We start from the raw sequence: 21,533 nt of genomic DNA, 5'->3' as shown, positions 1-21,533 counted from the left end.
TGTCGCAATGTCATGAAAACATATCTATGATGAAAATGCGTTGGATGACGTAATATGAAAGTACTTTAAACGAATGTATTTTTAATATTAAATTTCATGGTTATTACTGTCTTTGCAGACGATTTTCTTACTGCTAAATCAACTGCTGTTTTCTTACTGCTGAAATTACTGCCGTTTTCTTACTGCTAAAATTACTGCCGTTTTCTTACTGCTGAAATTACTGCTGTTTTCTTACTGCTAAAATTACTGCCGTTTTCTTACTGCTGAAACAACTGCTGTTTTCTTACTGCTGAAATTACTGCTGTTTTCTTACTGCTGAAACAACTGCTGTTTTCTTTCTGCTAAAACAACTGCTGTTTTCTTACTGCTGAAATTACTGCTGTTTTCTTACTGCTGAATCAACTGCTGTTTTTTTACTGTTGTTTTCTTACTGCCGAAATTACTGCTGTTTTCTTACTGCTGAATTAGCTGCTGTTTTCTTACTGCTGAAATTACTGCTGTCTTCTTACTGCTGAAATTACTGCTGTTTTCTTACTGGTGAATCAACTGCTGTTTTTTTACTGCTGAAACAACTGCTGTTTTTTTACTTCTGAATTACTACCGTTTTCTTACTGCTAAAACAGCTGCTGTTTTCTTACTGTTGAATCAACTGGTGTATTTTACTGCTGAAATTACTGCTGTTTTCTTACTGCTAAAACTACTGCTGTTTTCTTACTGCTAAAACTACTACTGTTTTTTATTCCTGTTTTCTTACTGTTGAAACAACTTCTGTTTTCTTACGGCTGAAATAACTACTGTTTTCTTACTGCTGAAACTACTGCTGTTTTCTTACTGCTGAAATTACTGCTGTTTTCTTACTGCTGAAACAACTGCTGTTTTCTTACTGCTGAAACAACTACTGTTTTCTTACTACTGAAATTACTACTGTTTTCTTACTGCTGAAACAACTACTGTTTTCTTACTGCTGAAATTACTACTGTTTTCTTACTGCTGAAACTACTGCCGTTTTCTCACTGCTGAAACTACTGCTGTTTTCTTACTGCTGAAACAACTGCTGTTTTCTTACTGCTGAAATTACTGCTGTTTTCTTACTGCTGAAACTACTGCTGTTTTCTTACTGCTGAAATTACTGCTGTTTTCTTACTGCTAAAACTACTGCTGTTTTTTTACTGCTGAAACTACTGCTGTTTTCTTACTGCTGAAACTACTGCTGTTTTCTTACTGCTGAAACTACTGCTGTTTTCTTACTGCTGAAATTACTGCTGTTTTCTTACTGCTAAAACTACTACTGTTTTTTACTGCTGTTTTCTCACTGCTGAAACTACTGCTGTTTTCTTACTGCTAAAACAACTGCTGTTTTCTTACTGCTGAAACAACTGCTGTTTTCTTACTGCTGAAATAACTGCTGTTTTCTTACTGCTGAAATTATTGCTGTTTTCTTACTGCTAAAACTACTACTGTTTTTTACTGCTGTTTTCTCACTGCTGAAACTACTGCTGTTTTCTTACTGCTAAAACAACTGCTGTTTTCTTACTGCTGAAACAACTGCTGTTTTCTTACTGCTGAAACAACTGCTGTTTTCTTACTGCTGAAACAACTGCTGTTTTCTTACTGCTGAAACAACTGCTATTTTCTTACTGCTGAAATAATTGCTGTTTTCTTACTGCTGAAATTATTGCTGTTTTCTTACTGCGGAAACTACTACTGTTTTTTACTGCTGTTTTCTCACTGCTGAAACTACTGCTGTTTTCTTACTGCTGAAATAATTGCTGTTTTCTTACTGCTGAAATTATTGCTGTTTTCTCACTGCTGAAACTACTGCTGTTTTCTTACTGCTGAAACTACCGCTGTTTTCTTACTGCTGAAATTACTGCTGTTTTCTTATTGCTAAAACTACTACTGTTTTTTACTGCTGTTTTCTCACTGCTGAAACTACTGCTGTTTTCTTACTGCTAAAACAACTGCTGTTTTCTTACTGCTGAAACAACTGCTGTTTTCTTACTGCTGAAATAACTGCTGTTTTCTTACTGCTGAAATTATTGCTGTTTTCTTATTGCTGAAACTACTGCTGTTTTCTTACTGCTGAAACAACTGCTGTTTTCTTACTGCTAAAACAACTGCTGTTTTCTTACTGCTAAAACAACTGCTGTTTTCTTACTGCTGAAATTATTGCTGTTTTCTTACTGCTGAAACAACTGCTGTTTTCTTACTGCTGAAATTATTGCTGTTTTCTTACTGCTGAAATTACTGCTGTTTTCTTACTGCTGAAACAACTGCTGTTTTCTTACTGCTGAAATTACTGCTGTTTTCTTACTGCTGAAATAATTGCTGTTTTCTTACTGCTGAAATAATTGCTGTTTTCTTACTGCTGAAATAATTGCTGTTTTCTTACTGCTGAAATTACTGCTGTTTTCTTAATGCTGAAATAATTGCTGTTTTGTTACTGCTGAAATAATTGCTGTTTTCTTACTGCTGAAATAATTGCTGTTTTCTTACTGCTGAAACTACTACTGTTTTTTACTGCTGTTTTCTCACTGCTGAAACTACTGCTGTTTTCTTACTGCTGAAACAACTGCTGTTTTCTTATTGCTGAAATTATTGCTGTTTTCTTACTGCTGAAACAACTGCTGTTTTCTTACTGCTGAAATAATTGCTGTTTTCTTACTGCTAAAATTATTGCTGTTTTCTTACTGCTGAAACTACTGCTGTTTTCTTACTGCTAAAACAACTGCTGTTTTCTTACTGCTGAAATAATTGCTGTTTTCTTACTGCTGAAATTATTGCTGTTTTCTTACTGCTGAAACAACTGCTGTTTTCTTATTGCTAAAATTATTGCTGTTTTCTTACTGCTGAAACAACTGCTGTTTTCTTACTGCTGAAATAATTGCTGTTTTCTTACTGCTAAAATTATTGCTGTTTTCTTACTGCTGAAACTACTGCTGTTTTCTTACTGCTAAAACAACTGCTGTTTTCTTACTGCTGAAATAATTGCTGTTTTCTTACTGCTGAAATTATTGCTGTTTTCTTACTGCTGAAACTACTGCTGTTTTCTTACTGCTAAAACAACTGCTGTTTTCTTACTGCTGAAACTACTGCTGTTTTCTTACTGCTAAAACAACTGCTGTTTTCTTACTGCTGAAATAATTGCTGTTTTCTTACTGCTGAAATAATTGCTGTTTTCTTACTGCTGAAACTACTGCTGTTTTCTTACTGCTGAAACTACTACTGTTTTCTTACTGCTGAAACTACTGCTGTTTTCTTACTGCTGAAATAATTGCTGTTTTCTTACTGCTGAAACTACTGCTGTTTTCTTACTGCTGAAACTACTGCTGTTTTCTTACTGCTGAAACTACTACTGTTTTCTTACTGCTAAAACAACTGCTGTTTTCTTACTGCTGAAATAATTGCTGTTTTCTTACTGCTGAAATTATTGCTGTTTTCTTACTGCTGAAACAACTGCTATTTTCTTACTGCTGAAATAATTGCTGTTTTCTTACTGCTGAAATTATTGCTGTTTTCTTACTGCGGAAACTACTACTGTTTTTTACTGCTGTTTTCTCACTGCTGAAACTACTGCTGTTTTCTTACTGCTGAAATAATTGCTGTTTTCTTACTGCTGAAATTATTGCTGTTTTCTCACTGCTGAAACTACTGCTGTTTTCTTACTGCTGAAACAACTGCTGTTTTCTTACTGCTAAAACAACTGCTGTTTTCTTACTGCTAAAACAACTGCTGTTTTCTTACTGCTGAAATTATTGCTGTTTTCTTACTGCTGAAACAACTGCTGTTTTCTTACTGCTGAAATTATTGCTGTTTTCTTACTGCTGAAATTACTGCTGTTTTCTTACTGCTGAAACAACTGCTGTTTTCTTACTGCTGAAATTACTGCTGTTTTCTTACTGCTGAAATAATTGCTGTTTTCTTACTGCTGAAATAATTGCTGTTTTCTTACTGCTGAAATAATTGCTGTTTTCTTACTGCTGAAATTACTGCTGTTTTCTTAATGCTGAAATAATTGCTGTTTTGTTACTGCTGAAATAATTGCTGTTTTCTTACTGCTGAAATAATTGCTGTTTTCTTACTGCTGAAACTACTACTGTTTTTTACTGCTGTTTTCTCACTGCTGAAACTACTGCTGTTTTCTTACTGCTGAAACAACTGCTGTTTTCTTATTGCTGAAATTATTGCTGTTTTCTTACTGCTGAAACAACTGCTGTTTTCTTACTGCTGAAATAATTGCTGTTTTCTTACTGCTAAAATTATTGCTGTTTTCTTACTGCTGAAACTACTGCTGTTTTCTTACTGCTAAAACAACTGCTGTTTTCTTACTGCTGAAATAATTGCTGTTTTCTTACTGCTGAAATTATTGCTGTTTTCTTACTGCTGAAACAACTGCTGTTTTCTTATTGCTAAAATTATTGCTGTTTTCTTACTGCTGAAACAACTGCTGTTTTCTTACTGCTGAAATAATTGCTGTTTTCTTACTGCTAAAATTATTGCTGTTTTCTTACTGCTGAAACTACTGCTGTTTTCTTACTGCTAAAACAACTGCTGTTTTCTTACTGCTGAAATAATTGCTGTTTTCTTACTGCTGAAATTATTGCTGTTTTCTTACTGCTGAAACTACTGCTGTTTTCTTACTGCTAAAACAACTGCTGTTTTCTTACTGCTGAAACTACTGCTGTTTTCTTACTGCTAAAACAACTGCTGTTTTCTTACTGCTGAAATAATTGCTGTTTTCTTACTGCTGAAATAATTGCTGTTTTCTTACTGCTGAAACTACTGCTGTTTTCTTACTGCTGAAACTACTACTGTTTTCTTACTGCTGAAACTACTGCTGTTTTCTTACTGCTGAAATAATTGCTGTTTTCTTACTGCTGAAACTACTGCTGTTTTCTTACTGCTGAAACTACTGCTGTTTTCTTACTGCTGAAACTACTACTGTTTTTTACTGCTGTTTTCTTACTGCTGAAACTACTACTGTTTTTTACTGCTGTTTTCTCACTGCTGAAACTACTGCTGTTTTCTTACGGGTACCTATAAACTATACAGGACCGAATGGACCGATTGGATGAAATGGATCGAATGGACCGAATGAATAGAATGGAAAAAAATATTGCATAAATTAAACCCTAACCCCGACCCTCACCCATTCAGAATAAGCATAATGCATGCGATCCATTCGATCCATTCGATCCATTCGATCCATTCGATCCATTCGATCCATTCGATCCATTCGATCCATTCGATCCATTCGATCCATTCGATCCATTCGATCCATTCGATCCATTCGATCCATTCGATCCATTCGATCCATTCGATCCATTCGATCCATTCGATCCATTCGATCCATTCGATCCATCGGATCCATCGGATCCATTCGATCCATTCGATCCATTGGATCCTGTATAGTTTATAGGTACCGTTTTCTTACTGCTAAAATTATTGCTGTAAAAATTTGCTGGCGTAAAAAGGTCCAAATACGAAATATTGCGCACCACAATTATCCATTTTAAGAAGTATTTTATAATATCACAATTTCCGTTTTGTTTGAACAATAAACATATAAGATAACGTTGATTTATTAAATTTCAAATTTTTTAAACTACGATTACAATTACCTAATAATTTATTATAATCGGCAACACTTGGATCACGTGATCTGTAAAATCATTTTGTTATTGTTTACGTTTATTCCATATTGGGTAAAACTTATATAAAAGTTATTTATAATTTGCATTAAGTACGTTTAACATTTCAACAACTGTTATTGGTTCTGCAAAACCTTTTAAATTTAATTTATTTTTAGATTTAGGTTTTTAATGATTGTCCAACTTTCGCGAAGTTTCAAAACTTTTTTATCTCGAACTATGACATCACAAGAAAGTTTAAATTTAATGGAATCTGCGAAGAAACAAGCTGCAAGGTCGGCAGTGGATCAATACATAAAGGTAAACTTTTCTTATTTCTAATTTTTTCTAAAGTAAAATAAAGGTAAGGCTTAAGCTTTATCCTCAACAACAGGGTGCCGTTGAAGTTTTTTTTTTTTATTAATTTATCCTCAATTTGGGAAGGATGACGTAGATACCATTTCTTGATCTTACCACTAAAACATAGAGTAACATTTGTTACACCAACCCAATCTTTTTTTGTATATATCTTTATCGTTGATGTGGGAAAGTCGAATGCACGACTTAAACATAGAGTAACATCGGTTACTTCGACCCAGTCTCAAGTTGCCTTTGGCAGTTTGGGATATTATAGATTATAATTGCCCGATAATAATGCTGCTAATTAAGTGTTGGCTAGGCAGGAGTTTGTACCGTTTATAGCGCCTTACTCAAGGGCTCTACAGCATGAGATCAGTGGTGAATAAACCCACGACATCATGAAGTGCAGCAAGTGTTCTTACCACTACACCAAGCTTTTAATTTAACCACGAAATCATGCTCCCAATTAAATTCAACTTTTGACTTCTCAGGACAACCAAGCTGTTGGAATTGGAAGTGGTTCAACAATTAAATACGCTGTGGAAAGAATCGGTAAAAATAAATAAACTTTCATAAATATATTAACCCAAAAAATATAAGAAATTTACCCCGTTTCAAAAGTAAATCAATATTTTTCAAAGGTGAACGAGTAAAAGAGGAAAACTTAAAGTTGGCTTGCATTCCAACCTCGTTTCAAGCCAAACAACTTATCCTCGCCCACAATCTGTTGCTAAGCAACCTCGATGTTAACCCAACACTTGATGTCGCCATTGATGGAGCTGATGAGGTCGATAAAAACTTTGTCCTCATTAAGGGAGGAGGGTGGGTGGAAATTAAATTTTATGCTGTGCTTTTATTTACTATTTTTTTCTTAGTCATATTTTTAAATTACTAAAAACCATCACCATTGGGCCAGAATTTTATTAACCTTCTTCTACCCCGAACCCCTATTTTCTGGTAAACGCACTTTAAATGTTGACCAAAAATACATTTTTTTTAGAGGTTGTTTAACCCAAGAAAAGATTGTGGCAGCTGCTGCCAAAACTTTCATTGTCATCGCAGATTACAGGTAAGTATCCCATAAGTTGGCGACCAAATGTTATAACAAAACAATATCTTATTTGTTAGTACTTTAAAATTAACATTTTCAAACTCTTAGAAAAGATTCACTGGAGTTGGGTGAACAATACAAAAAGGGAATTCCCGTCGAGGTGCTTCCCCTCTGTTATGTTCCCGTTCAGAATCTGATTGAGAAAAAGTTTGGCGGCAAAGCTGAGTTGAGGATGGCTGTAAACAAAGCTGTAAGGAAAACTTTCCAACAGTTGTGAGAATAGTTTATAAAATTGTTGTTATTTTAATTTAGGGTCCGGTGGTCACAGACAACGGCAACTTTATCCTCGATTGGAAGTTTGATCAGGTTCATGATTGGAAACAGGTTCACGAGTTTATTAAACTCACTCCAGGTAAAAATTTAATATTTTATTGAGGGAGTTCATTTATCACTAACAAAAACTGAACCATTATAATTCTAATTATTGAACTTTAACATCAACCAACAAACCATATTTTCATGGTTTTTCACAAGATTTAAAAATGGCAAAAAAAAATTGTCCGTTTTTCTATTCTAAAATTAAACACAAGTAATTAAAAGTTTTGTAACCGAAACCCCAACGAAGTGTTGTTCAAACCATGATGTTGAAGGAATTTTAATCCTTTCTTAATTACAGGAGTTATAGAGACGGGTTTATTTGTTGAAATGGCTGAAGCCGTTCTGTTTGGACTTCAAGATGGAACGGTTAAAAAAAGAGTTCGATAAGAATTGGATTTCACAATCATTCATCACTTTATAACCTGTGTTTAAATTTAATTGGGTACAATCATAATCTAACTAGCAGTACGTTTGTATTATTACCACACAATGTTTAAATCCTAAAGAAGGGTAAAATTTGTTTTAATTTGTAACTACTTCTGTCCCTTTTTTTTAAATAAGCAAAGTTACTATTTCTTCTTCTGGATTAACTTTCATCCATCAGAGCGTGATTATTAATTGCTTTCTTGGTGTGTTGATACCATTTCTTAATCTTTGTATGTGTTATTAAATCTTCCCAAACATCCAAGTCTTCCATAACCGATACAACCCCAAATACTGACTAAAAATATAACAGTTTAGTTTAAGAATGTTGCAGCTTAATGTTCATGTTCCACTGCCTGTTTTATGTTTAAATCATTTAAAATTCACAGGTTTTCATCATAAACTATTAATCTTATATTAGTTCTAGTTCTAAAGTGTGGCCCTTATGTCATAATACTGTTTGTATGATGTCATAATACTATTTGTATGATGTTATAATACTGTTTGTATGTCATATGACTGCTTGCATGATGTCATAATACTGTTTGTTTCGTTATATGTTTACCTTTATCACTTCATACAAGGGTTCAATGTAAAATCAATTAAATTGATTAATTTTATAACATTATTAATACCTGTACTTATGGATCTACTTACACTGGGGATGAATACTTACAATATCAGCGAGGTTCGGTTTCTCCCCTCCCATAAATTTTCGTTTATCCCCGATTGCATCCGTCCAAGCGTTACAAGCTCGATATAAATCAACTCGGACATTTTCGTTCAACTTATATCTGTTTTAATTAAAATTATAATTTGCTGAATGTTTAATTAAATTAATCACTGCTTTTTTATTCTAACCACATAAACAAATTACCCAAGAAACAACTGTACATGTGTTGTAGCTATGCAGAACAAGTTTATGCAAATACACAAAACTATTTCATTTGTGGATATTTAATATTAAACTTATAATGCTGTTTTTTAAAGGTGTACAAAAAGTTTCGAAGGCCAAATAGTGTAAATTTTATAAACAGGTAAATAAAATTTAATTATGAAATTAGGTTAATCTATTAGGCTATAACATTTTATAAATAAATTCACATAAAAATATATTAATAATTGGTTTCATGGTGTAACACCCTTGAGTACGGCACTATAAACGGTATAAACTCCTGCTGAGCCAGCACCTAATCAGCAGCATAATTATCAGGCAATTATAATCTATAATATCTCAAACTGCCACAGGCAACTAGAGACTGGGTCAGGGTACTGATGTTACTCTATGTTTAGGTCGCGCATTCGACCTTTCCACATCAAGGATAAAGATATATACAAAAAAAACTAATTCATTTTTTTAATAAGAATATTGTTATTTTTAATTATTAAATTTTGTTTTCAATTAAAATCTTTATAATTTTTTACTTACTTTTTCTTAAGCTTTTTACTGATAGCCCACATAATAATTCCTCCCCCATATTTGGCCACGACCCCCTCCCAGGTTTTGTTGAAACGACCTTGTTTCACGTGGAGGTCAAACGCTTGCAGGGCTTCCCCCAAAGTTCTGTAAACATTCGGTGAAATTAAATGAACGAGATGATCATCAGTCCATTCTCTCCACTTTGCCTCCTCACTGAAAATCAATTAAAATATTATTATGGCGATAAATATTCTTTTCTTATTAATTTATCCTCGATGTGGAAAGGTAAATTTCACGACCCAAACAAAGAGTAACATTAGTTACTCCAACCTAGTCTTAAATTAACTTTAGAAGTTTGGGATAATATTGATTATATTTGCCCGATAATTAATTTGTCAATTTTAGGGTCAGCAGAAGGTTGTACCATTTAGAGCTTCTTAATTAAGGGTGTTCATAGGAATTAAAATAAGGACCTTATGTAGTAAAGCCAAGTATTATAACAACTACACCATGTGGGTACAGTGTCTAATACAAAAATATGCTTAACCAAAAATTTAAAAACAACAAAAATAAAACCTTCTACCTTCTACTATCTTCCTCAACTGAAGCAACCTCAACTTCCGTTTGTATCTTGCCTGCCACCCAGTGGCGATTTAGAATCACTTTTTTTGATTTATCCTCAACTGGATCAAACTGTTTCGTGATTGGGTAGAATTTTAAGATCTCGCTGATTGGAAGTTGACTTTCGTTTAAGATGTAACTTTTTAGAACACTGATGATAAGAGAGGAATCATTTAATTGCTGGAAAAATAAATGGTAAAACTAATTTAAAACTTTAAAACAAATTTAATTTATTTAAAAAATTAATTGAAATGACAAAACAACTGGCAGTGTGGTGTAGTGCACTTGGTTTTACTACATGAGTTCCCAAGCTTAATCCCCTCTGCTTTTATGCTAAAACACCCTTAAGTAAGATGTTATAAACAGTATGAACTCTTACTGTGCCAAAATTAGCAGCTTAATTATAAAGCAATTATAATCTAAATAATATCCCAAACTGGCACAGACAACTTGAGACTGGGTTGCAACACTGTTGTTACTCTATGTTTAGGTTGTGCAATCGACCTTCCCACATCAAGGATAAATAAATTTTTTTATTTAAGCACCTACCTCTTCCACTCCATCTTTTTCAATTGTTACAATCGGGACTTTCTTGTATTTTGAAAACTTAATTTCTTTCTTAAATATCGGATGAACTTCAATGTTTTCGAATGGAATGTTGTGGGCAAGAAGGAAGGATCGAGTTTTGCTACAAAACGGGCAAGTTTGGTATTGATATAACTTTATGTTAAATCCTTTCCATATCTTGCTCTAAAATTTAAAAGAATGAGATATTTGTTACTAAGTACAAAATTTTTCAAAAAAAACTTTTTTTTTTTACATTTTATTATATTTATTTTATTTTAGAAGGTCGACTTCATGACCTAAAATAAAAGTATCATCAGTTACCCCATCCAAGTCTCGAGTTGCATGTGGCAGTTTGGGATATTATAGATTATAATTGCCCAGTAATTAAGCTACTAATTAAGTGCTGACTCAGCAGGAGTTCATACCGTTTATAGCTCCCTACTCAAGGGCGTTACAGCATGAGAGCAGTAAGAATCAAACCCAGGACCTTATGTAGTAAATTCAAGTGTTTGTTTAAATGTTTAGGACTTTTTGTTATATACATAGTAAAAAAATTTCTCATTGATTTCGCATTTCAATAAACCCAAGAACATTATGAGATTCAACTGATACAAATTTACAAAGAATTAAAAACTCACATAATCATTTATTTCACTTTCATCTTCGTGGTGATGACAAAAAATGTTATTCTTTTTTAAATAATATGCTCCAGTGACCCCAATTAACCCAGCCCCAATCATCAAATATTTTAATTTATTATCGGAATTGTTCGTTTTAATTACACTGCTTCCACATAAAGATCTTATAATATTTCTTGATTGTTTCGAGGTTTGAAAACCTCGTCTCCAAATTGAACAAACTATCGACATCTTTATTTAACTTTAAAAAAATATATTTTAGTATAAATTTTGATTTAACTATGTTCATAAAGTAAAAAGGTTAACCTAATAAACTAATTACAAAGCAAACTTAATTGTACAAGTCTCAAGATGTGGCAGATTAAGGAATTTAGAACAATTTACACTTTATTGGGATACCACAAAACAACAACAATAACCCATTTACAATTAAACTCAGAACCTTAACATTTAAGAACTTAATGTCTCGCAAATTGGCAATTGGGTTGAAAATACACAGGATTTTTTTTCTTAATGTAACATTTAAGTATTTTTACATGTTTTGTTAGTTTCTTTAATGGTAATTAGCTTGTTTAATGACTAATGACTTTTGCAGCTACTTATACAATTAATTGATATTAAAACGCTAAATACAACCTTCGTATTTAACGGAAAACGTCCTTTTGTTTAAATTTAGTTTAAAATCGTTATATTTATAAATTACACAAAAAACTATCAACAAATTTAAAAACAAGTTTATCCTTAAAAACATTCTACACATACTGAGAAAAAGTCGAAAAAACGCATGAGCGACTTTACTTTAACGTCATACAAAAGAGGATATCGAGGATAAACTCCAAAGATTAAATTTTTGATTTTAATATTACATAGTGTTAAAACAAGATTTTCTAATAAAAAAAATGTCGAATATTTTTAATATAAACTTTTGGTGAAAGCATTTTAATATAAATAGTTCAATTAGCAATTAATATTCAGCCACGCCTTCGTTTTAATCGTTTTAATTGGTCAATTTCATGACTTTCAAGCTTGGCCGATTGTAAGAAAAAGTAAACAATAATAAACGGAAGATTCTATAAAACTAATTTAAATATAAGTTGTTGTTAAGTTTTATAATGTATACACAGGTGAACGTTAACATTATAACTAAGTTTAATGACTGCCTAACTGTTACTAAAGTTATTAATCATTTAAACAGGTTTAAAATAATCTAAAACTCTTTTTTTAAATAGTTTACGTAAAATGGATTTAAGCAAAGTTAACACGAATTTATTTTCGCATCTGGATTTAAGCAAACCAAGATGGAGCCAGGAAACTTACTCTGGGAGGGCGAAACATTTTTTTACTGGTTTGTAGAGTAACATTTTTCAATAGTTTAAACTTTTAATATTTTTATTGTATATATCTTTATCTTCGATGTGGGAAAGTCGAATGCGCGACCTAAACATAGAGTAACAACTGTTACCCCGACCCAGTCTCGAGTTGCCTGTGGCAGTTAGGGATATTATAGATTATAATTGCCCAGTAATTATGCTGCTGATTAAGTGCTGGCTTAGCAGGGGTTTATACCGTTTATAACGTATTACTCAAGGGCGCTACAGCATGAGATCAGTCAGTCAGTGGGGATTGAACTCACGACCTCATGTGTGGTGTAGCAAGTGTTCTTACTACTATATCACCCTGCCAGTTTTGGCATTTAAAATAAAGTGTTGGTAGCTCACATCATATACTAAATAGCTGTTGATTTAAACTATAGTTTGTCCTAATTTTTAATTTCAAACACTTTTTGTTTTAGTGACAAATCCACTAAATGTTTTGTTGACCAACAAACAATTGGACGAAGCAAAAGCTTTGGTCATGGCTGTGAAGTGAGTCAACTATTCAACGTGTCAGCAAAAATTAACTATTCACATGTGTCTTTAAAACAACTTACAAAAGTAGAAGTTTTTTATAAGATTTAACTTATGGCAACCCTGTAATTATTTAGAAATGGCAACTCTGTTCCCCCGAACACCACCGAGGATGAGATATGGAAAGCAAAATATCGATATGACAGTGCTTTCCATCCGGACACAAAAGAGAAAATGTTGCTCCCAGGCCGAATGTCAGCCCAGGTTCCGATGAATATGACAATTACTGGTTGTATGCTCACTTTCTATAAGTAAGTAATGGATAAAAAATAAATTCTTTTATTTATTTCTTATATCAATAAAAATTTAAAAGTTTGTAAATGTAGAAGAAAATCACCATTGGCCCTGTTATTTGTTTTTTATTTATTTTTTAAACTATAACCCAACAAAATGTCATTTATAATTGTTACAGAACCACCCCCCAAGTAATATTATGGCAGTGGTTGAACCAAACTTTTAACGCAACAGTCAACTACACAAACAGGAGCGGAGATGCTGACATTTCAAAACCGTGAGTCAACATTCGAGTTTAACAACTAACAACAAAAATTTAACAACTTTTAAACCAATCCATAACTATTAAATAAGTCTTAAGGCACGTATTAAATATGTAAGTACTATTTATACCTTTATACACACCATACTATGTTAAACTGTTACATTTTATGGTAAATTGAGGACAAATAATTAAATTTAAGAAACCATTTATTACGTTAATAACAATAAACATTACTTTTTAGTCGATTGTTCACTTCATATATTTGTGCCACTTCAGGAGCAGTCGGGACAGCGATATATCTTAACTCCATCGCCAAGGTAACCAAACAAGATTTATCCTCAATATGAGAAAAACCAATTCTGACCATAACCTTCGGTTGATTTTACATACTTACCTGAACATTTTATTTAGCTAAGTCTTTTTTTTTACAGAAACTTCCGTCACTAGTTGGCAGATTTGTTCCATTTGCAGCAGTGGCTTCTGCTAACTGTGTTAACATTCCTCTTATGAGGTCAAGGTGGGTATTGTGATGTCACAACCATTGTGTTTATATTTTTTTAACTAATGTCTCTCAGTAGAAATCGAACCCTAAATCTCTGCTTATGTTACAGTGAGTTAACAGATGGGATAACGGTTACAACCAGCACTGGGGAGAGAGTTGGAGAATCCAAGAAAGCTGCAAGGAAGGCGATCTTTCAAGTTACAATGTCAAGGATTGGGATGGCCCTGTCTGCTATGTGTAAGTTTTGACCTTGGTTGAAGGTCAACCTTTTCTCATGTTGTCAAATGCATGATGGCCTAAAAAATAATAGAATTTCATTTTTTAATACATAATTTACCGTACTGTTAAATAACCCAATACTATTCTGGTTTTAATTAAAAACAATAATGTTTTATTTATAGCAATAGCTCCAGTGATTATGAACAAATTAGTCAAAGGATCTTTCTTAAAAGTAAGAATTTAACAATTCAACGAACTAAATTAGTTGCATGGTAATAAAGGGGGTTAAAATATTATTCTTTGATGGTCTAATGACTTTTTTTTTTCAGAAATATCCGTACATGAACGCCCCAATTCAAATTGGTTTGGTTGGACTATGGTAAATATATATTTATTTAAACATATTCTAAAATCACTAATTCTAAGGTTTAAATACAAACTTTTCTTGTTTTTAGTTTGTCGTTTGCCACCCCATTATGTTGTGCTTTGTTCCCTCAACAAAGGTAAATTGTTGTAAAAGTTTTTTAATTATTTAAAGCTAAATACCGCATGCTAGAACTAGGTTACAGTGGGAATTAAACCCAACCCCTTTAGTGGAAATTAAACCCAGGACATCAGTGGGAATTAAACCCAAGATCTCAGTGGAGTCTAAACCTAGAGTATATTAAAACCTTGTACAAGAAGCACTTGCCCTTGCCAGGATTCAAACCGGAAACTAACGATTCAAATTTTGTTTAGTTCAATGTCGGTGTCGAAACTTGAACCCGAACTTCAAGAAACAATCAAAAACAAAGGGGATGACATCACAATCATTTATTTCAACAAAGGATTATGATCCGCATATTGAGATGCCTACGTCACACACAAGACATTATGACGTCATTCTTACCTTAGTTTTTAATAAACATTTTTGTTATTCACTGTCATTTAGGATCATATAACTTTTTTGTTAACGTCATATTAATAAGGTGTCATAGTAACAATTATGACGTAATTATGCATGCCTTAACCACGTGACTTTTTGTAATGGTACCAATTATTACGTCACTTATCACGTGGTCAACTATTAACTTGAAAATCGTGTTTAAATAATTAATTTACAAAATTAATTGTGTTTTTACCTAATTATTTATAAAATAAACTAATTAAAATTATTTGTAGTAATTTCTCGAGCCTCAAACTAAACAAGAGATTAATAAACAAACAGTCTAGAGTGAGATTAATCATTTTAAACTTGAAACTGGGTTAAACTTAAAAAAAATTGAAAATTTGAAGTATTTACACATCGAGGATAAATCAAAGGGAAATCGGGCGACAAAACCTGATAAAAATGTCAAATTTGTATCCGCCCAATAATGGATCGATGATGACGTCATAGAGTCGATTGTGGGAACAATGAGAAGTTTGTGATCAATCAAATATTCGAAACTTTTGTTTACTCAATCCCGTTCACTTTCGGTTTGGATTTTTGAGAATTTTTTGCAATTTTTTTTTATTTATCGCAAATTTAAACTAAATTTGGCAAAAAAAATTTCGTAAATAAAAATGACGTCATAAAACCGTTTTTTAATTATTGGTATGACGTCACAACATCGTTTGGTAATTATTGGTATGACGTCACAACATCGTTTGTTAATTATTGGTATGACGTCACAACATCGTTTGTTAATTATTGGTATGACGTCACAATAAAATCTCCAACTACGTCACAATTAGCACGTGATCAATATCTGTTGGATATTTTCAATTATTCTTTAAAGGAATCTCTTATGACGTGATAATTGGAACAAAGGTGAAAAAATGTAATATACATAACTTTGTGACGTCACAACGAAGAACGCGAGAAAGTAGAAAGAAGGGGGCAAAGAAGAAGGCGGAAGTATAAAACTCGACACAATCGCTCGACGATTCATTTTTTTGTTTGTTACGTAACAGTAAATATGACGTCACAGTTGGATTTTAGTCTCGGTAACACGACAATCGAAGTCGAGGAAAACTTAAGATTTTGGATTAAAAACAAAACCAACATACAATGCGTGACGTCACTTGTATATGACGTCATCACGCACGAGATAGCGTACAGAGTGACGTCATGGGTGATGACGTACGTTCTAGTTCCGTATTTGTTGCTGAGGTTGAGTTGTTGGTTATGGGAGAGACGGATTCTCCTCCTCCAGGACTTCTCCTCCGAGTTTCCTCTTCCGGGGGGCAGGATGGGGTTTCCCCTCGTCGGAGAAATGTTTCACATCCTAGTGCTGGTAAGTTTTGTTTATTGTGATGTCATAACGTGGTCTGCTTCTTCGCAGCTTCTATATCAGCCTTAAGGTTTTAGGTTTTATATTTATTGGGTAGGGGTGTGCTATTGTGACGTGTTTGAGCTACCTGTAAACACTGGGTTAAAGGGTGAACAGTGGGGTATTGGTGCGACTCGAACCCGAAACCTTTCGGTTTAAATGCTGGCATGTGGATCGTTGGCAAAAGTTGTTAAAGTCGTCAATGAATTTTGTGTAATTCGGTCGATAATAATTTAAACAAATATTTAAAGTTTGTAGTTGAATATTTTGTTAAAACATAAACGTAACAATTGATATCCCGCGAGACGCCGCGAAAAATGACGTCACTGGTTGTAAAAGTTTCGCATATCGTAAGTTTTGATATAAAACCGTCGCCACAATATCGTTCTGGAATTCTTATCAGACTGTGACGTAACAATGTAAGTTTGTTTAAATCCAGTATTGAAGAACAAACATTAGACGCGGTGTGGGGGCGCAAAGAACGTCGACATTGTGACGTCACATTTAAAAAAAAAAATTGAATTCGGGAAACTTCATTTTTAGAAATCTTTAATTCTTATTTTTTTAATAAAATAGAATAGTGACGTCATCGTCTGAATATGTTACCGCAGACCTTATAAAAATAAAAAAAGTTTCGATATTTCTGAAATATTTCAAACCGGGAACGAAACTTTGCGATTGAATAAAAATAAAGTTTTGATTTTTAACAAAACTTTCAAAATATTTGTTTTTCCATTCCCGAATAATTCTAAATTATCGAAACTCGGAATCAAACGACAAATCAAACTTTAACGTATTCGGGTCACAACTTATGATACAAGTGACGCTCCGACAAAACATGTCAGCAGTGAGAATCTAACTCTGGATGTTCGGTTTATCACTGCTTGTAGCGGGAACCAAACCTAGAACCTCAAAAGTCCGTTTCTGTGGTTTTTCATAATTCCACATGCTTGCACCGGGAATTAAACCCGATACTTTACAAACAGGGTTCGAGTTACCAACGACGACGGAGGAAAGAATTTGGGAAGATTTATCGGACTCACATTTGGGGAAGTCCCACTATTGTCGTCATCGGAGGAGAGAACGTCAGAAAGATTCTACTCGGAGAAGGTGAGTGACGTCACTAATATCGTGTGACGTAATCAAGTGTCAAATTTAATTAAACAAATATTATTGTGACGTAATAAAGTTAATACAAAGTCGTTCATTTCGCGAAATTTTGGCATTGTTACGTAACAAAGACGCGCGAGACTCGTGTTTTTCCCTTGATTTTAATCTTGTTTGGGGTTAGTGACGTCATAGTTCTTATTTGTTGCATAATATTCGAAGAACATGGAATTCGAATGTTTTAACGCAGCTGCAAGATTAACATTTCATTTTATTTTCTTTTAAAGTTTTAAAATATGAAACAACATTTCCAAAAATTGACGTAGAAACCCTAAAACAACCTATTAATAAAAGTTAATATTTGTTGAAATAATTCATAAAGTTAAACAAATTTGCCGAGTAAACAAAATAAAAAACCCAGACATTTATTTAACAACCCTAAATACAATGTCTATAAATCAATTCATAAAAATAAAAAACTAACTTCCATACCTGAACTAAATTTTTAAACAATTCCAATTTTTATTAAATTTTAAACAATCTCCAAATAAACTAAACAAATATTTATAGACCCATGTTAACAAAATGCAATAGATTGAGTAGGCAACAAATTTGCTGCCGAGCATTTTTAGAAATCTATCTAAATTTTGGAAATGAAAAAACACCATTTCGAACAATATTTTAAAATTAACAACTTGAGTTTAAACATAAATCCATGCATAATAAAGCTTATATATATGTGTGTCCAATTTTCAAGCATTCAAATAAAAAACTGCTGTTTGCGCAGGTAAACCACCTAGGGCAAATAATATTAGTTGATGGTTTAAATTTAGTCAACAAAATATGTTAAACGCAGCCCCCAGGCAACCCTCTAACTAGTTAACTCAATATAAGAATTACATTCCAACTTACAAATATAAACTTATTTTAAACCAACATAAATTTTAACTAAGTTTCCAACCCAGGTAAACTTGTGCGTACTCAGTGGCCCTCAACAACCAGAAGAATATTGGGAACCGACGGAATCGTCAACGGCAACCAACAAACTCACCAGACCATTAAGAAACTCGCACTTAAAGCTTTTAGCCCCAAATATATGGGGCTTTATGCTCCAGTGATTAAAGCAGGGGTCATTGAACATTTAAAGGTTAATTTAGTGGGGTGAAAAAAAATTAATTTATCAAATTTAAGTTCTAAAAATAAGTTTTTAAGATTTTCGGAGCTTATTTTAAAAACCAGATTTAAACACTTTAAAAAGCTTCTCTAAACAAAGGTTGTAACTGCTTTTAGACATGGCAGAAGTGCCAAACCATGTCGGTACTGGAGGCATGCAAACAAATGGTCTCACAAACGATGATGACCGTCCTCCTCGGGATCAAATCAAACGATCCGGACCTCCAACTCTACATCAACGCAGCTGATAATATTATAAACAGCATCCTTACCTTGCCTCTCGACTTTCCAGGATCAACTTTCAGAAAAGTAAATTCTTTGTTCAATCTTTTTACAATTAAAATCCTAACATCTAAATGAAAACAAGAAAATATTATTTTTTATTGTCCTAAAAAGCAGTTTTAAATATTTCAATCCATATATAATGGAGCTTAGTGGGCAATATATGCCCAATTTTTGATCCTACAAAATAAATAAAACAAAAACAAAGTGGTGCGCAGGTGAATTATCGCAAGAAATGTGAATTAAGAGTTGCGACTATGACAATAAAAATTGCAACTAGTTACAATAATAACAACAACAGAAAAATAAACAATAACAAACTACAACAAAAAATGCTGATTTTTTAAACATATACAAGATAAACAAAAACTTTTAACTAAAAATCAAAATACTTAAAAAAAAATTAGCAAAAATGTTTTTTTAAGGGTTTGCAAGCGAGAGAATTCATCTTCCGTCAGCTGGAATCGAACCTGAGGAGCAAACTTAGCAGCAACGACGAGGATTTGATGAAAGAAGAAAGCGAGAGTGTCCTCGTGAATATCATCAAACTCTCAAGACTGGAATCGAACTCAAACATTTCGCTCAAAAACCTCCAAAACTTGTCACTTGAGTTTATTTTTGCCGGAACTCAAAGTCTTCAATGCTCGAGTGCTCTGATGATCGTTCACTTAAGTCAAAGACCAAAGGTTTAAGCACCAAATAAAATATTTTTTTTTGACTTTTAATAAGAATTGTAACAGAAATAACAATGGTACCATTTTTTAAGATCCCCACACAAAAAAAAGTTTGTATTTTTCACTGACTACTCTACTTGTTTTAATACAAATTACTTTCCCTAGGGAGAAAGATGTATTGTTTAAACTAACAATTTGGATCTTATTTGCCTGAATATAACAATCAAAATTTGAATAAACTTTTCAGATTGTCGAGCGTTTACGAGAAGAAATTATTCAACAAGGATTATGGGAAATCCCCTTGCATGATATTGATTGCCACAAGCTTGAAACCCTGCCCCTACTCGATGCTGTTGTCAAGGAAACTTTAAGGGTGACCCCAACAATTCCTGGGGCTATTAGGGTAGCTCTCAAGACATTTCAACTTGGGGTAAGTACCCAAAAATGCAATTTCTTTAATTTTTTAATAAACAATCGATAACGACCACCACCACTGTTTCAGGGTTTCCAAATTCCAAGAGGTTGGCAAGTAGTGTACAGTATAAGAATGACACATGAAGAAATATCTGGCAACGTCCTCCAGGATGGTCCTGTGTGTCAGTTTGATCCCGATATTTACTTCAACTGTGCAAAGTGTAACCAGACCACAGGGTTGGACCCTGGTGCTAATGAAACAAGTTGTATAAGTGATAACAGTAAAGGTCATGTCACAAGAAACGGTGCCAGAATGTGCCACAACAATGTGACATGTGACACAAAGTGTCCTACTACAAATGGGGACATATTATGCCCTACACATAAGGCCAAAAAATCTCTTAAAAATATTAATAAAACAAAAAATCATATTTGCCACAACACAGCAGACCCTTATAATTTTATCCCATTTGGAAAGGGAAATAGAATGTGTGCAGGCCAAAACTACGGCTTATTATTCCTCAGATGTCTTGCTTTTCAACTTGTTAAAACAAGCAACATTGAACTTATGAGTAAATGTCAATTTGTGGAGATTCCAATGACAAAACCTCACAGAAATGTGAAAGTTAAACTTAAACCATTTAATCTGAACACAAGTTCCTAAATATGGCTTGCTACTGCCATCTTAAGGATGTTAAAATATGGTATTGTGGTGACAGATTTTAAACCTATGTTTTTGTTTGACTGATTTAAAATAAATATCAAAATAGTAAAAATAAGTTAACATGAGTATTAATTATTAATTGGATACAAAAATAACTGTTAAATACTATTCCTAAAATAAATCGCGAAATAAATCTTTGTTTAAAACTGTAAAGTTTGATTCTTTTTGTAAAGGGAATGAAATTAAAACAATAGCAAAGCAACAGAGATGTTACATGATCTCTCATTATATATAGAGAGAGGCTGAACAATAAAGCAATTGTCAAAACTCTAGTATTAGAACATAGAACCTGATGAGACAAACAAAAGTTTTAAAGTAGCACAGAGGTCATACATAACAATCTATTACAAAATATATTGTAGAACAAAATTTACAATAGTTTTTTTGTAAAACAACTTGATTTAATTAACAGAGATTAAAAATGGCGCAACCAGCAGCAAATGTAATTACTGTAAAACATGGTTCATTTGAGTTAAATTTAGAAGGATTGCCAGCAAAAGTTGTGAGCTACATTGCACTGGGGGCAGCTGGAGTTGTTTTATCAGCTGGAGCAACTGCATTCATAGTGGGACTTGTTTCAAGTGAAGATAAAGCCCAATTTTGTCTCGATTTCCTGAACATCCTTACTGGACCCATAGTGAATGCCTTTG

General features: G+C 33.1%; 4 protein-coding genes across 4 annotated transcripts; 3 read left to right on the top strand and 1 right to left on the bottom strand.

Moving 5' to 3' along the window:
• The first annotated feature begins 5,813 nt into the window (after positions 1 to 5,813).
• On the top strand, positions 5,814 to 8,775 carry LOC145744741 (ribose-5-phosphate isomerase-like). Its single transcript, XM_082562674.1, has 7 exons — positions 5,814 to 5,951; positions 6,482 to 6,542; positions 6,632 to 6,812; positions 6,991 to 7,059; positions 7,150 to 7,291; positions 7,354 to 7,453; positions 7,718 to 8,775. Exons 1-7 carry the CDS (start codon positions 5,823 to 5,825, stop codon positions 7,804 to 7,806), a joined length of 771 nt encoding a protein of 256 aa, XP_082418800.1. The 5' UTR covers positions 5,814 to 5,822; the 3' UTR covers positions 7,807 to 8,775.
• On the bottom strand, positions 7,366 to 19,143 carry LOC145744738 (prostaglandin E synthase 2-like). The gene is made up of 8 exons (XM_082562672.1): positions 19,062 to 19,143; positions 13,729 to 14,292; positions 11,089 to 11,329; positions 10,433 to 10,633; positions 9,846 to 10,063; positions 9,272 to 9,475; positions 8,519 to 8,636; positions 7,366 to 8,140 (listed from the first exon to the last, which is right to left on the bottom strand). Exons 3-8 carry the CDS (start codon positions 11,317 to 11,319, stop codon positions 8,006 to 8,008), a joined length of 1,107 nt encoding a protein of 368 aa, XP_082418798.1. The 5' UTR covers positions 11,320 to 11,329; positions 13,729 to 14,292; positions 19,062 to 19,143; the 3' UTR covers positions 7,366 to 8,005.
• On the top strand, positions 12,215 to 15,361 carry LOC145744740 (sideroflexin-1-like). The gene is made up of 11 exons (XM_082562673.1): positions 12,215 to 12,433; positions 12,881 to 12,953; positions 13,073 to 13,246; positions 13,408 to 13,506; positions 13,736 to 13,811; positions 13,926 to 14,011; positions 14,106 to 14,233; positions 14,398 to 14,447; positions 14,545 to 14,594; positions 14,671 to 14,718; positions 14,954 to 15,361. Exons 1-11 carry the CDS (start codon positions 12,328 to 12,330, stop codon positions 15,048 to 15,050), a joined length of 987 nt encoding a protein of 328 aa, XP_082418799.1. The 5' UTR covers positions 12,215 to 12,327; the 3' UTR covers positions 15,051 to 15,361.
• On the top strand, positions 16,149 to 21,030 carry LOC145744737 (cytochrome P450 26A1-like). Its single transcript, XM_082562671.1, has 7 exons — positions 16,149 to 16,473; positions 17,496 to 17,619; positions 18,582 to 18,763; positions 18,907 to 19,098; positions 19,497 to 19,757; positions 19,993 to 20,175; positions 20,248 to 21,030. Exons 1-7 carry the CDS (start codon positions 16,156 to 16,158, stop codon positions 20,821 to 20,823), a joined length of 1,836 nt encoding a protein of 611 aa, XP_082418797.1. The 5' UTR covers positions 16,149 to 16,155; the 3' UTR covers positions 20,824 to 21,030.
• Positions 21,031 to 21,533: the final 503 nt, after the last annotated feature.

Source organism: Corella eumyota, chromosome 3 (assembly GCF_963082875.1).
Source record: "Corella eumyota chromosome 3, kaCorEumy4.1, whole genome shotgun sequence".
NCBI lineage: Eukaryota > Metazoa > Chordata > Ascidiacea > Phlebobranchia > Corellidae > Corella > Corella eumyota.
This window is presented reverse-complemented; position numbering and strand designations above follow the sequence as displayed.

Bases quoted from the DNA above. Each gene is read 5' to 3' on its own strand.
- LOC145744741 (XM_082562674.1), top strand. From the start codon at position 5,823: ATGATTGTCCAACTTTCGCGAAGTTTCAAAACTTTTTTATCTCGAACT. The intron at 6,543-6,631 runs GTAAAAATAAAT...TATTTTTCAAAG, and splicing joins ATACGCTGTGGAAAGAATCG to GTGAACGAGTAAAAGAGGAA. The intron at 7,060-7,149 runs GTAAGTATCCCA...TCAAACTCTTAG, and splicing joins ATTGTCATCGCAGATTACAG to AAAAGATTCACTGGAGTTGG.
- LOC145744740 (XM_082562673.1), top strand. From the start codon at position 12,328: ATGGATTTAAGCAAAGTTAACACGAATTTATTTTCGCATCTGGATTTA. The intron at 14,448-14,544 runs GTAAGAATTTAA...TTTTTTTTTCAG, and splicing joins TCAAAGGATCTTTCTTAAAA to AAATATCCGTACATGAACGC. The intron at 14,719-14,953 runs GTAAATTGTTGT...AATTTTGTTTAG, and splicing joins GCTTTGTTCCCTCAACAAAG to TTCAATGTCGGTGTCGAAAC.
- LOC145744737 (XM_082562671.1), top strand. From the start codon at position 16,156: ATGACGTCACAGTTGGATTTTAGTCTCGGTAACACGACAATCGAAGTC. The intron at 17,620-18,581 runs GTGAGTGACGTC...TTTCCAACCCAG, and splicing joins AAAGATTCTACTCGGAGAAG to GTAAACTTGTGCGTACTCAG. The intron at 19,099-19,496 runs GTAAATTCTTTG...TGTTTTTTTAAG, and splicing joins CAGGATCAACTTTCAGAAAA to GGTTTGCAAGCGAGAGAATT.
- LOC145744738 (XM_082562672.1), bottom strand. From the start codon at position 11,319: ATGTCGATAGTTTGTTCAATTTGGAGACGAGGTTTTCAAACCTCGAAA. The intron at 10,634-11,088 runs GTGAGTTTTTAA...TTTAAATTTTAG, and splicing joins AAAGTGAAATAAATGATTAT to AGCAAGATATGGAAAGGATT. The intron at 8,141-8,518 runs GTAAGTATTCAT...TTATATTTTTAG, and splicing joins AACCGAACCTCGCTGATATT to TCAGTATTTGGGGTTGTATC.